We start from the raw sequence: 15,459 nt of genomic DNA, 5'->3' as shown, positions 1-15,459 counted from the left end.
AAGAAATAAGAAAAAACAACCAGCAGGTGGCGCTGTACAGATAGATTTTAATTACATGCAATTATAAAAGAATTCAGATCCAGGAGCTGGTTTGAAAACTGCAGAGTATTGACAACCCCTTTAATTCTTATTACAATCAATGTTTTTTTGTTTTATGCTCCAGATGCATATTAACAGATTTATCCTCCAGTCATATCCAGAGCTGCAGAAAACTTTGGTGGACATATTCCCACTAGTGCATGAGGCTTAGCACAACCACCACATCTCCCAGAAATCAGCACAGCGGGGGACAATCTGTGCAGACACAGAACCACGAGGACATCCCAGAGAGAACTGTGAATGCAGCTCTGGATGTGACTGGAGTGGATCAGTTCACACTGGATGAACATTCCCATGAAGTGATGTCTGGCAGCGGATGATGAGAATTCATTAGAATATTGCATAGATAACCAGGTGACGTCATGGGGCGCGATGCTCTGCAGCTTCCTCAGGCGCCTTCCTGCCATTGACATATTACAGCAATTTATGGAGTAATTATCGCCCTCTGTACAAGGATCACTTCACGTATCAGATGCAGAAATGAGGACGTGTTAACGGATCTGACCGCGAGGAAAAACAGGACGAAACCAGCGCCGCTCTCCATTATCAGCTCTAATCTCGTACGACCTGAACATTTACCGCAAGGATGTCCTCGAGTGAATGTGCACCGTAAAGATGGACGCCGGACGAGAAACCGCGGCGACTGCCACTGTGAGGACTGTGCTAAAACCGTCCTCCACCACAACCTCACATCCGATTGACAGCAAAATAAAACAACCGCCAAGACCAGCAACAGCACGAGACAGAAGACACAGCGGAAAACAAAAAGTATCATAAAAGCAGTATTATAGTAGTTATATTCTTGTACATAGGAGGCAGTATTATAGTAGTTATATTCTTGTACATAGGAGCAGTATTATAGCAGTTATATTCTTGTACATAGGAGCAGTATTATAGCAGTTATAGTCTTGTACATAGGAGCAGTATTATAGTAGTTATATTCTTGTACATAGGAGCAGTATTATAGTAGTTATATTCTTGTACATAGGAGGCAGTATTATAGTAGTTATATTCTTGTACATAGGAGGCAGTATTATAGTAGTTATATCCCTGTACATAGGAGCAGTATTATAGTAGTTATATTCTTGTACATAGGAGGCAGTATTATAGTAGTTATATTCTTGTACATAGGAGCAGTATTATAGTAGTTATATTCCTGTACATAGGAGCAGTATTATAGTAGTTATATTCTTGTATATAGGAGCAGTATTATAGTAGTTATATTCTTGTACATAGGAGGCAGTATTATAGTAGTTATATTCTTGTACATAGGAGGCAGTATTATAGTAGTTATATTCTTGTACATAGGAGCAGTATTATAGCAGTTATATTCTTGTACATAGGAGGCAGTATTATAGCAGTTATATTCTTGTACATAGGAGGCAGTATTATAGTAGTTATATTCTTGTACATAGGAGCAGTATTATAGTAGTTATATTCTTGTACATAGGAGCAGTATTATAGTAGTTATATTCTTGTACATAGGAGCAGTATTATAGTAGTGATATTCTTGTACATAGGAGCAGTATTATAGTAGTTATATTCTTGTACATAGGAGCAGTATTATAGTAGTTATATACTTGTACATAGAGGCAGTATTATAGTAGTTATATTCTTGTACATAGGAGCAGTATTATAGTAGTTATATCCCTGTACATAGCAGGCAGTATTATAGTAGTTATATTCTTGTACATAGGAGCAGTATTATAGTAGTTATATTCTTGTACATAGGAGCAGTATTATAGTAGTTATATCCCTGTACATAGCAGGCAGTATTATAGTAGTTATAGTCCTGTACATAGGAGCAGTATTATAGTAGTTCTAGTCCTGTACATAGGAGCAGTATTATAGTAGTTATATTCCCGTACACAGGAGCAGTATTATAGTAGGTATAGTCCTGTACATAGGAGCAGTATTATAGTAGGTATAGTCCTGTACATAGGAGCAGTATTATAGTAGGTATAGTCCTGTACATAGGAGCAGTATTATAGTAGGTATAGTCCTGTACATAGGAGGCAGTATTATAGTAGGTATAGTCCTGTACATAGGAGCAGTATTATAGTAGTTATATTCTTGTACATAGGAGCAGTATTATAGTAGTTATATTCCCGTACACAGGAGCAGTATTATAGTAGGTATAGTCCTGTACATAGGAGCAGTATTATAGTAGGTATAGTCCTGTACATAGGAGCAGTATTATAGTAGGTATAGTCCTGTACATAGGAGCAGTATTATAGTAGGTATAGTCCTGTACATAGGAGCAGTATTATAGTAGGTATAGTCCTGTACATAGGAGGCAGTATTATAGTAGGTATAGTCCTGTACATAGGAGCAGTATTATAGTAGTTATATTCCTGTACATAGGAGCAGTATTATAGTAGTTATATTCATGTACATAGGAGCAGTATTATAGTAGTTATATTCCTGTACATAGGAGCAGTATTATAGTAGGTATAGGTCACATGAAATACATTACTTAGCAGGGGGTGACAGTGAGCTCAGGAGAATACGGAATCTGCGGTGCATTCTTGGAAATGATGGGGGTGATGAATCTATTAGAGCTGATCCATATAATCTCATCACGGTGACCTGGGGATGGCTCCTGGTGGCTGCTCTCCGCCTTGTAGGAAGCGATTCACTATTATACACCTACACAGCAGCGTATATCTGGGGCTTGCGGCAACCTGTAAAATCTTATAGATGCCAGTGCGGAGTTATATGGAGGGTTTATATTCCGTACCCACGTTCCACGAGCAGTCCTCGGGGTATAGAGGCTGCCAGTCTGCTCTTGGCTTAAGTCAGGTTTCCATTAACCCACATATGACCCCTCGGCTCATATCGCAGAATGGGGAGCGCAGGACGAGCGGGGGAGCGCGGCGTTCGCAGCACGCGATAGTGATCTTGTGAACCTGATTAGCGGTTTATGGACCAGGACAGCAGAGTGAGTGCAGCTTTCATCTGTCCGCAGCTCCAATTGTCAAGAGGAAAGAGCAGAGGAGGCGGAGGGGAGGAAGAGGACGGGAAGAGAGCGAAGAAAGTTCTGCAGAGGCTGAGATAAAGCCGAGACGCCGCGTTCCGAAATTAACCTACTTCTCAGCTGAAAAGGAAATCAAGGACCTTGTTATGAAATGAGGTCCTCGAAGAACCAGGAGATAGCGGACAAGAAAGCGGCCACAAAGGGCCCAAGAGTCCGAGACGGAGGATTATCAGTGGCGGCCAATTCTCGGGGCGTGGGGTCCACGATTGGAAAGAGCTCCGGGAGATGTCCGATTCAGGCTTCAGGGGGCGCTATGCTGGGATATACATACATGAGCGGAGACCTTCCCATCACAGGACCTTAGACGACACATGATGCATACAATACGCAAAGCCGCAACGGAAGGCCAGCTTTTACTATCCGAGAGCAACAGCCACGTGGGCACCGCTGTTCTCAGGACCGGCGGGGGTCCCTGTGGAAAACATCTTCATACAATGCAGTCATTTTGGGAAGGAGTTCTGCTCCTGTCACATTCAAAGCTCCATTTTGCTTCTGTGGAACCTCACTGCACGGCCCACTGTGGGAGACTGTCAGCTCCCTGCTGGTTCAGGGTCTGCGGTCTTCATACACCGTCCCCTAAATATTCCCAAACCCCAGAGACGGAAGGTCATACTCCCCCCCTCTGTGCCCTGATGTCTCCAGGACCCAAGGGCCTCCCCCCCAGGGGCTTCCCATAAGGGCACCTCATGGCGCGAGATTTCGAGGGGGGCTCCATCTAAGAGCCATTCCTTGCTGAATGTAAGAAGCTTGTGGCTCAAGGTCAGGAGAGATGATGCAGCAGCCACGTCAGGAGCGGAGTAGACAGTCGCTCTCTGCATTCTGCCCGTGTCTTGTTTTTCTCTGGCATTCGCAGCACAGGTGGCAGGAATGCTAAGAGGGAGCCGCGCTGCACTCAATTAACACGGAGCAATGGCTGACACTCTCCAGCTGCTCATCCACTGGCACCTGCAGAGAAGGCATCGCCTCGGCCCCCCCACATCAGCGACCCCCCTAAGAGCACCAAACTGAAAATAGTGCCTCTGCCCCCAGCGCGCCCCGTCGCTCCACCCCACGGCCCCCAGCGCCCGCCGTCGATCCACCCCACGGCCCCCAGCGCGCCGTCGATCCACCCCACGGCCCCCAGCGCGCGCCGTCGGTCCACCCCACGGCCCCCAGCGCGCGCCGTCGCTCCACCCCACGGCCCCCAGCGCGCGCCGTCGCTCCACCCCACGGCCCCCAGCGCGCGCCGTCGCTCCACCCCACGGCCCCCAGCGCCCGCCGTCGCTCCACCCCACGGCCCCCAGCGCCCGCCGTCGCTCCACCCCACGGCCCCCAGCGCCCGCCGTCGCTCCACCCCACGGCCCCCAGCGCCCGCCGTCGCTCCACCCCACGGCCCCCAGCGCCCGCCGTCGCTCCACCCCACGGCCCCCAGCGCCCGCCGTCGCTCCACCCCACGGCCCCCAGCGCCCGCCGTCGCTCCACCCCACGGCCCCCAGCGCCCGCCGTCGCTCCACCCCACGGCCCCCAGCGCCCGCCGTCGCTCCACCCCACGGCCCCCAGCGCCCGCCGTCGCTCCACCCCACGGCCCCCAGCGCCCGCCGTCGCTCCACCCCACGGCCCCCAGCGCGCGCCGTCGCTCCACCTGAGCCTCTGATGTGCATTATCCGGGGACGATCTCTTTGGTTGTACGAGTTGTGTGGTGATAACAGCGTCTCTGTGAAGATGAAACGGCGTCCGTGTGCGCAGTTGTAGTAGGAGCACGGTTAATATGCATGGCGCGGAGCGTGTTCCTCCGCGCTACAGACCATTATAATTCAGAGGACTAAGGAGATAAAAGAGAAATGAAATTGTATCCGTGGAGCACTCCCCGCCCGCGCCTCCTGCATCCAGGCCGTAAACCGCATGTGCTTCCGTTTAATAGCCCACTAAAGCGTATGGCGGCCTGAACTCTGCGCCAGCCTCCTGCTTCATCTGTCCCGCCGTCCGCAGCCGCCACTTACCCCCCTAATAAAATGTGTGTTTTGGGTAATAAAGACCCCCAGCAATAATCCGTCTTCTCAAATCCTTGACCACCACAGGAAAACCGCCAGACCGGTAGAAGATGGACGACGAGGGAGAGACCACAGGCTAGGGAGAGTCCCACTATCCACAAAGGGAGAACACTAGATCACATGATGGGGGTTATACTCCATCCACAGAGCTGACTCTTTTCCTGTGATATGTGAGAGTCGAGGTCGTCATACAATACGACTAATAGTAGACGTTATCTGTCATAAGAGGTATCACTGCGTTATCTGTGGTGTTACATGGGACTGCAGGTGACATCTACTACATTATCTGTACTCAGAGAGTTATCACTGTGTGATCTGTGGTGTTACATGGGACTGCAGGTGACATCTACTACATTATCTGTACTCAGTTATCACTGTGTTATCTGTGCTGTTACATGGGACTGCAGGTGACATCTACTACATTATCTGTACTCAGAGAGTTATCACTGTGTGATCTGTGGTGTTACATGGGACTGCAGGTGACATCTACTACATTATCTGTACTAGGAGAGATATTGTGTGATCTGTGCTGTTACATGGGACTGCAGGTGACATCTACTACATTATCTGTACTCAGAGAGCTATCACTGTGTTATCTGTGCTGTTACATGGGACTGCAGGTGACATCTACTACATTATCTGTACTCGGAGAGTTATCACTGTGTTATCTGTGGTGTTACATAGGACTGCAGGTGACATCTACTACATTATCTGTACTCAGAGAACTATCACTGTTATCTGTGGTGTTACATAGGACTGCAGGTGACATCTACTACATTATCTGTACTCAGAGAACTATCACTGTTATCTGTGGTGTTACATAGGACTGCAGGTGATATCTACTGCATTGTCTGTACTCAGAGAGCTATCACTGTGTTATCTGTGGTGTTACATAGGACTGCAGGTGACATCTACTACATTATCTGTGCTCAGAGAGTTATCACTGTGTTATCTGTGGTGTTACATAGGACTGCAGGTGACATCTAGTGAAACAACATCTCCGGCTCTGCTACAACTCTCACAGCCTATGTTCACGGTTGTACGTTAAGTCCTGGCTGCGGCCTCTGGCACTGAACAGGTTAACCATCGGATTGAAGGGAAAACAAGAGCATTAGCCTCGGCGCACATAATGGAGGCCGTTTCCTATTTTCGTGGTACAAAAGACCTTTGTTGCGGGGAGTGTTTTATGGCCGCCACTTACAGGGCGATTTTTAATTGGCAGCAATATTGCGGTGGCGTCCTCTTATCTCGGGGGTCGGGATATCTACCGCAGTCGAGAAAATTACTGGGATGCAGAACATCGGGTTGCAGCTTTTGGCGGTGGCGGAGATTGCGCCCCTGCACCCGCGCTCAGGTGATGGGGGGCGGGCCGCGCTGCCCTGTTATTACGCCTGATGGTAAATGTGCCGCCTGTCAGCCCAAGTCACACACACAATCGCCAAAAGCATCTGCAATCCATAAAAACACTTCTCCCTCCCGTCCGCATTAATGTCACCGCGACGCTGCCCCAGTAATGTCATTAAACCTTCAGCCGGGCGCCAGGGGAACAATGCGGAGAGGGACGGCCATTTGTGAGGGGCTTTATTACCGCTCAGAAGGACACACATCATCTCTGCGCCGCCGCCGCTGCAGCCCCCTAAATGAGGATCAAACTGGCGGCTGAAGACATATATCTGACCGAGTCCCCCGGACCCCGGGGCCAAGGATGAAGGTGATGGGCAAGAGACGAGAGCCGCATGAGAATGAGGGCTTGTCCCCCTCGGCTGCCCCTAAATCTGCTGAAATGGCGGCTCCCCCTCCCCCATGTACTAATCAGATCGCCAAATGTCCAAAAGAAACGCATCACTATATATATATAAAATACACTAGTCGCCCATCCCCCACCCCATGGCGGTCAGACACCTCTGAGACTACTTTTCCACAGTTTCTGGGCGATACGGAGGGGCTGCACCTCAGCGCTCTCTCCAATATGGCCGCGCAGTCACTGCGCGCAAGATCAGGGTGGACCGTAATACCTGTGTGGCCGCGAGATGAAGGAACGCTCTCCGCCATTCCCAGCGGGTTTTGTCTGCCGCCAGTATGGCCCCTCCCACAGCGCAAAACTCTGGCAGGATAAGGGAGGAGCCATTGGGGGTTGAGAGGACGACCATCACCGAAGATTGGCATCGGCACATACTCCGGAGGTGTCACTGAGGACGCGGCGTTACCTGTACAGACGTCTGACTGATCGCGTGAATGGCCGACCGATCACCGCGATGGCTGCAGACGACACATGGTAGAGAGAAGGACGGATTTATTCTACGAGGATCCAGATGATGAGGGCCACGCCCATCCCTCGACCCGTCTGATTGGTCAGAAATTTGCGGATGTAAACGCGGCTTCAGTGGACGGACGCTCCGGTGGACACGGAGGTCAATCGATTCTCTAGTACAGTTTTTGTTCCGATTATTCAAAATCTGTGCTTGCTGTCAATAAACTGCAAAACTCGTGGAGCTGAACACTGATCTGGACTGAGGGTTTGTTACAATTGTATCTAATCTTCTGTGACAAGTCTACAAGGCAGATACATTGTAACAACGCAGCAGCACTAGAAGAGGGCAAGTTTTCAGCCTCTGGATGTAAAAAAATGTATGTTTCTATTCACTAGCAGCAAGCAGAGATTGAAACCCAAAGTCTAGTAGAAAATAACAGAACTCGTCAGTCATTAAGGTTTATTGATGGAGGACCCCCCCTCCCCGCTGGCGCCCAGTGCCCCCCCATGTATGCAGCTTGTTGCCCACCTGACAGTCCCCGCCTGTGGAGCCCTCTCCCCCATCAATCATTCCGCTTCACTTTTTAGTAGACCCCACGGACCCCACAGACCATGACAGACCCCATCACTGCCATCTGTATTCCCGGGAGGGGGAGACTTATAAATCCAGCTCACCCGAAAATAAAAACCCCACATAAGGTGATGCGGACTCGGCAGTGAGGGGTCATTCCCTGCAGCCACATCACCCCCATGACAGCGGTCAGGGCAGCTCGACCACATGATGACATCATCAGGATCAGCCACACCAGAGCCAATGACATCTGGCATAAATAATACCGCCAACGAAGGGTTAATGGTTATGTCCAGTGGTAATACCAGTAAGAACCTGCCTCAAGTCTCATCTTCAGACTGGATCAGGGTCACCAGGAGGGGCCACACCTCTATATATCCTGGGGGGCCCAATCCTGTTCACTAGTGCAGAACAGCGGGCACATCTCCCGCCACCCGTCTCTATTTTCCTACACTCTCCCTCAGTTCCTCCATCTCTCGCACGTGCGGGCACCCATACCCTATGTCCCTCCGTGTCCCCCCTACCCCCTCGCCTGCTCAGTCCCTCCGCGTCCCCCCCCCCTCTCGCCTGCTCAGTCCCTCCGCGTCCCCGTCCCCCCTCGCCTGCTCAGTCCCTCCGCGTCGTCCCCCCTCGCCTGCTCAGTCCCTCCGCGTCGTCCCCCCTCGCCTGCTCAGTCCCTCCGTGTCCCCCCCCCCCTCGCCTGCTCAGTCCCTCCGCGTCGTCCCCCCTCGCCTGCTCAGTCCCTCCGTGTCCCCCCCCCCCTCGCCTGCTCAGTCCCTCCGTGTCCCCCCCCCCTCGCCTGCTCAGTCCCTCCGTGTCCCCCCCCCCTCGCCTGCTCATTTCCTCCGTGTCCCCCCCCCCTCGCCTGCTCATTTCCCCCCGCCCCCCTCGCCTGCTCATTTCCCCCCGCCTGCTCATTTCCCCCCGCCCCCCCCCCTCGCCTGCTCATTTCCCCCCGCCCCCCCCCTCGCCTGCTCAGTCCCTCCGCCCCCCCCCGCTCGCCTGCTCATTTCCCCCCCGCCCCCCCCCCCTCGCCTGCTCATTTCCCCCCGCCCCCCCCCCCCTCGCCTGCTCATTTCCCCCCGCCCCCCCCCCCTGCTCATTTCCCCCCGCCCCCCCCCCCTCGCCTGCTCATTTCCCCCCGCCCCCCCCCTCGCCTGCTCATTTCCCCCCCCCCCCCCCCCCCCCCCCCCCCGCCCAGCCCCTTCCCCCCGCCCCCCCCCCCCCCTCGCCTGCTCATTTCCCCCCGCCCCCCCCCCCCCTCGCCTGCTCATTTCCCCCCGCCCCCCCTCGCCTGCTCATTTCCCCCCGCCCCCCCCCTCGCCTGCTCATTTCCCCCCGCCCCCCCCTCGCCTGCTCATTTCCCCCCGCCCCCCCTCGCCTGCTCATTTCCCCCCTCGCCTGCTCATTTCCCCCCGCCCCTCCCCTCGCCTGCTCATTTCCCCCCCTCGCCTGCTCATTTCCCCCCGCCCCTCCCCTCGCCTGCTCATTTCCCCCCCTCGCCTGCTCATTTCCCCCCGCCCCTCCCCTCGCCTGCTCATTTCCCCCCGCCCCCCCCCTCGCCTGCTCATTTCCCCCCCTCGCCTGCTCATTTCCCCCCGCCCCTCCCCTCGCCTGCTCATTTCCCCCCCTCGCCTGCTCATTTCCCCCCGCCTGCTCATTTCCCCCCCTCGCCTGCTCATTTCCCCCCGCCCCTCCCCTCGCCTGCTCATTTCCCCCCCCTCGCCTGCTCATTTCCCCCCGCCCCTCCCCTCGCCTGCTCATTTCCCCCCCTCGCCTGCTCATTTCCCCCCGCCCCTCCCCTCGCCTGCTCATTTCCCCCCCTCGCCTGCTCATTTCCCCCCCTCGCCTGCTCATTTCCCCCCCTCGCCTGCTCATTTCCCCCCGCCCCTCCCCTCGCCTGCTCATTTCCCCCCCTCGCCTGCTCATTTCCCCCCGCCCCTCCCCTCGCCTGCTCATTTCCCCCCCTCGCCTGCTCATTCCATCCGTCCCCCCCCCCTCGCCTGCTCAGTCCCTCCTTCGTCCCCCCCTCGCCTGCTCAGTCCCTGCGTCGTCGTCCCCCCTCGCCTGCTCAGTCCCTCCGTCCCCCCCCCCTCGCCTGCTCAGTCCCTCCGTCCCCCCCCCCCTCGCCTGCTCAGTCCCTCCGTCCCCCCCCCTCGCCTGCTCAGTCCCTCCGTCCCCCCCCCCTCGCCTGCTCAGTCCCTCCGTCCCCCCCCCCTCGCCTGCTCAGTCCCTCCGTCCCCCCCCCTCGCCTGCTCAGTCCCTCCGTCCCCCCCCCCTCGCCTGCTCAGTCCCTCCGTCCCCCCCCCCCTCGCCTGCTCAGTCCCTCCGTCCCCCCCCCTCGCCTGCTCATTCCCTCCGTCCCCCCCCCCTCGCCTGCTCAGTCCCTCCGTCCCCCCCCCCTCGCCTGCTCAGTCCCTCCGTCCCCCCCCCCTCGCCTGCTCAGTCCCTCCGTCCCCCCCGCTCGCCTGCTCATTCCCTTCGTCCCCCCCCCCTCGCCTGCTCAGTCCCTCCGTCCCCCCCCCTCGCCTGCTCAGTCCCTCCGTCCCCCCCCCTCGCCTGCTCAGTCCCTCCGTCCCCCCCCCCTCGCCTGCTCAGTCCCTCCGTCGTCGTCCCCCCTCGCCTGCTCAGTCCCTCCGTCGTCGTCCCCCCTCGCCTGCTCAGTCCCTCCGTCGTCGTCCCCCCTCGCCTGCTCAGTCCCTCCGTCGTCGTCCCCCCTCGCCTGCTCAGTCCCTCCGTCCCCCCCCCCTCCACCCCCCCCCTCGCCTGCTCAGTCCCTCCGTCCCCCCCCTCGCCTGCTCATTCCCTTTGTCCCCCCCCCCCCTCGCCTGCTCATTCCCTCCGCCCCCCCCCTCGCCTGCTCATTCCCTCATTCCCCCCCCCTCGCCTGCTCCGTCCCTCCGTCCCCCCCCCTCGCCTGCTCATTCCCTCAGTCCGTCCCTCGCTGTCTCTCTCCATTATCACATTTTATAGCAGTCTCTCTCCTCCGCTGTCTCTCTCCTCCGCTGTCTCTCTCCTCCGCTGTCTCTCTCCATTATCACATTTTATAGCAGTCTCTCTCCTCCGCTGTCTCTCTCCTCGGCTGTCTCTCTCCATTATCACATTTTACAGCAGTCTCAATCCTCCAGAGAGCGCCTGACGATAATTATCTTAATTGACTTTAATATTTCCCTTTGTAGTGTTACTCAGGTTTTCTTTTTGTAATTAGCCGCCATTACTGCACCCGTCCCCCTCCCCCGCTGCGTCCGGCCGGGATCAGCCCCTTCTCTCAGGAGGGTCCGGCGGCTGCGTCCCAGAAGGTCTGATCGGCTCCTGGAAGCACCTGTCACTCGATTAGAGAAAAGAAAATATGGCATCCAGGAAAAGAGAACCTGCGGCGTTACGTAACCTGAGCCTGTGCAGAGCATCGCACCAGCGTGGAGGCAGAGCATTGCTACCTGCTCCATCTCCCATAGCAACAATGTCACCACGCTTCCCCCAACCCCCGCAGCAGTAATCAGCTGCAGCTTTAAAATACGAAGGCAGAAAAGACTCCAAATATCCCACGTGTATTCCTCACACCCGCACAGATGTAGCAGAGCTGAGCTTAATACAACCTACAGCGGTTCCAGTACTCACAGCAGGGGGAGCTAAAGGCTCATGGGCCCCGGTTCATAAATTCAGCTTGGGGCCCCACGCAACTTCTTTCCAGCGCGGCCCATCCATTGCTTTTAGCTGCATCGCTGGCAGAGCCCCCTCTACATCTCTGTACCTAGTGAGCGCGCGCGCAGGACAGGACCTGGAGCTGCCCCCTCTAAACCAGATATACAAGGCGCAGAGCACCCCTCCTAAGACAGAGAAGGTGATTGTGTACCTCCTTGGTGGTCTAGGGCAAAAAAGGGTTAATGTCTGTACCCCTAGTGACCTAGGATATCAAAGGGGTTAATGTGTGTATCCCTGATGATATAGAGCAGCGACGGGGATAATACCTGCATCCCTGGTGATATGGGGTTAATGTCTGCATCCCTGGTGATATGGGGTTAATGTCTGCATCCCTGGTGATATGGGGTTAGTACCCCTTGTGGTCTAGGGCAGTTAAGCGGTTAATGTCCGTATACTTTTGGACTACGGCCGTGAGCACGAAGCCTTTGGGCGGCCGTTCTGTGCATTGGGGACAGCAATTTGCGGTCCCCGATACACGGGCAACATCGGTCAACTTGAATGGGTCCGTGATCCGTCTGCACTGCAAAAAATAGTGCGGTGCGGAGGCACGGACAGAAACACCACGGAAGCACTCCGTAGTGCTTCCGGACCGCACCGCATCTCACGGATTGCGGACCCATTCAAGTGAATGGGTCCGCATCTGTGATGCAGGGGGCAACGGCCGTGTGCATGAGGCCTAAATCAGTAAGGTGGTTCATTAAAGGATCCCTGGTGGTCTTGGACAGTGAGGGGTTAATGGGAGTCTATCAGCAGTTCTGACCAGGCTAAACTGCTGCTAGCACTAGCTAAAGGTGATCAAAGCTCCGCCTCCTGGACACTTGCAGGAACAGAACGTGGCAGAATAAGACTTCATATTCACACTACTCCTGATAATAATAGGTATCTGTGTCCTGCTCTGCCCGGCCCCTGCCTAGCGCTGTCAGCAGTTGATCTCTGTCAGAACTGCTGACAGACTCCTTTCAGTGCTGCCCACCCGCAGTCCAGTGGTTGCTCCCCCGTTCAGGCTCCACAATGAGACGGAGATGACGTGAGGCGTTGAGGAAAGTGCTGAGTTTTGGGGGGCTATGTGTTAAGGTGACGATTGGGGGGGTTTGGACATGACCTCCGAGGAGCCCATACATTGGAACCTCCAACCTGCACTGATCATAGAGCCGTCACAGCTCCGCCACACTAATCTATGATCGGGCAGAGCGACTCAAGAGTGATCTGCCCAATCACGAAGAGACCAGAGATAAAGCGGTTCTCCTATTAAGATATTTCATATCCACAGGATTGGGGGTCTTTGATCGATAGGGGCCCACCAGAGCCCCTCCCAAAAATCACTAGACAGGGGCCCGTGCCCCCCGTATAAATGTCAGGCAGCCCCATACAACAGAACGGAGCAGCAGTGTGACCACCGCCCCACTCAGACGGAGAAGCACAGACCCCCGGAGCCCCACCAGACACTGGTCGTCTTGACGGGACATCCCCATTAAAACAGAAATCTGTGGTGTTACATAGGACTGCAGGGGACATCTACTACATTATCTGTACTCAGAGAGTTATCACTGTGTTATCTGTGGTGTTACATAGGACTGCAGGTGACATCTACTACATTATCTGTACTCAGAGAACTATCACTGTGTTATCTGTGGTGTTACATAGGACTGCAGGTGACATCTACTACATTATCTGTACTCAGAGAACTATCACTGTGTTATCTGTGGTGTTACATAGGACTGCAGGTGACATCTACTACATTATCTGTACACAGAGAACTATCACTGTGTTATCTGTGGTGTTACATAGGACTGCAGGTGACATCTACTACATTATCTGTACACAGAGAACTATCACTGTGTTATCTGTGGTGTTACATAGGACTGCAGGTGACATCTACTACATTATCTGTACACAGAGAACTATCACTGTGTTATCTGTGGTGTTACATAGGACTGCAGGTGACATCTACTACATTATCTGTACTCAGTTATCACTGTGTTATCTGTGGTGTTACATAGGACTGCAGGTGACATCTACTACATTATCTGTACTCAGAGAGTTATCACTGTTATCTGTGGTGTTACATAGGACTGCAGGTGACATCTACTACATTATCTGTACTCAGAGAGCTATCACTGTTATCTGTGGTGTTACATAGGACTGCAGGTGACATCTACTACATTATCTGTACTCAGTTATCACTGTGTTATCTGTGGTGTTACATAGGACTGCAGGTGACATCTACTACATTATCTGTACTCAGAGAGCTATCACTGTGTTATCTGTGGTGTTACATAGGACTGCAGGTGACATCTGCTACATTATCTGTACTCAGAGAGCTATCACTGTGTTATCTGTGGTGTTACATAGGACTGCAGGTGACATCTACTACATTATCTGTACTCAGTTATCACTGTGTTATCTGTGGTGTTACATAGGACTGCAGGTGACATCTACTACATTATCTGTACTCAGAGAGCTATCACTGTGTTATCTGTGGTGTTACATAGGACTGCAGGTGACATCTGCTACATTATCTGTACTCAGAGAGCTATCACTGTGTTATCTGTGGTGTTACATAGGACTGCGGGTGACATCTCCTACATTATCTGTACTGGCAGTTACCACAGCTCCACACATTCGGCTCTGCTACATAAATACAGCATTTCTAATAATCATCCATTTCGGACCCCCCAGAACTGCAGCAACGAGTCCAAAACAGGAGAGGAGGAGGCGGCGGGGATTCGGGGGTTCACATAAGACAAGTAAAGGCCCCGACCCCAGAGTCACACGGGGGGGGGGGAAGGGGGGGCAGCTAGAGGTCAGTGCAGCCCTATGATCCATGTACTGGGGGGCAACAAGTGTCTGGGTGGGGGGGGGTCATGTGCAGGGGTCCTAAGGGGGAGATTAGGTCACAGGTGTTGGGGGGGGGGGCTTTGGGGGTCGCAGGTCACGAGTATTGGTGGGGGGGTCACAGATACTTGAGGGGGGGTGTCAGGTCTCAGGTGTTGTAGGTGCTAAAGGGGTGACAGCGGCTGGGGACGGGCGTCAGGTGACAGCTGTGAGGGAGGGGGTTGTCACAAGTGCTGGGGGGGTCACAGCTGTGGGGAGGTCAGGTGACAGCTGCTGGGGGGGGGGGGGGGCGACAGCTGCTGGGGTGATGCTATTTCGGGGCCCCGGTAGATCCACTGGCCCCGCTGTGATCTCCGGGGTCGGTCGGGGCTCGGCCCGGTACTCACGTGTGCTGCTGCGGGAAGCTGTAGCCTCCGGCCGCGGGGACCAGGAGGAGGAGGCCGGCCAGGAGCAGCCACAGGGCCGGGAGCAGCGGGCGGACGAGCAGCATCCTGGAGCCGGAGATGCTGAGGCTGGAGCCGAATCTACACTGCCAGGGAGCGGGGAGGCCGAGCACAGACCGCCCACCTCAGAGGGACCGCCCACCGCTGACAGGGTCCGCCCACCACTGACAGGGACCGCCCACTGCTGAGAGAGACCGCCCACCACAGAGAGGGCCCGCCCACTACTGAGAGAGAGAGAGAGAGAGACTGCCCACCTCAGAGACAGCCCATCACAGACAGGGAGACCGCCCACCTCGGAGACAGCCCATCACAGACAGGGAGACCGCCCACCTCGGAGACAGCCCATCACAGACAGGGAGACCGCCCACCTCGGAGACAGACCGCCCACCTCACAGACAAGGAGACCGCCCACCACAGAGAAAGACTGCCCTATGTGCGAGAATGCCCACTACAAAGAGACAGCCCAATCAGAGTCAGAGACTGCCCACTTC

At 54.6% G+C, this 15,459-nt stretch overlaps 1 protein-coding gene across 2 annotated transcripts in view; it reads right to left on the bottom strand.

The window, feature by feature from the left end:
- Positions 1 to 15,104, bottom strand: part of CACNA2D2 (calcium voltage-gated channel auxiliary subunit alpha2delta 2) — a 121,803-nt gene extending 106,699 nt beyond the window's left edge. For both annotated transcript variants that reach the window (XM_040406723.1, XM_040406724.1), the window contains exon 1: positions 14,912 to 15,104. In XM_040406723.1, coding sequence (XP_040262657.1) covers positions 14,912 to 15,015 — 104 coding nt within the window. In that variant the 5' untranslated portion in view covers positions 15,016 to 15,104. The remainder of the gene's footprint in view (positions 1 to 14,911) is intronic.
- Between the last annotated feature and the right edge of the window lie 355 nt (positions 15,105 to 15,459).

The sequence above is a fragment of the Bufo bufo genome, chromosome 9 (genome assembly GCF_905171765.1).
Source record: "Bufo bufo chromosome 9, aBufBuf1.1, whole genome shotgun sequence".
NCBI lineage: Eukaryota > Metazoa > Chordata > Amphibia > Anura > Bufonidae > Bufo > Bufo bufo.
Note: the sequence above shows the minus strand (reverse complement) of the source record. Positions and strands in the feature narration are given on the sequence as shown.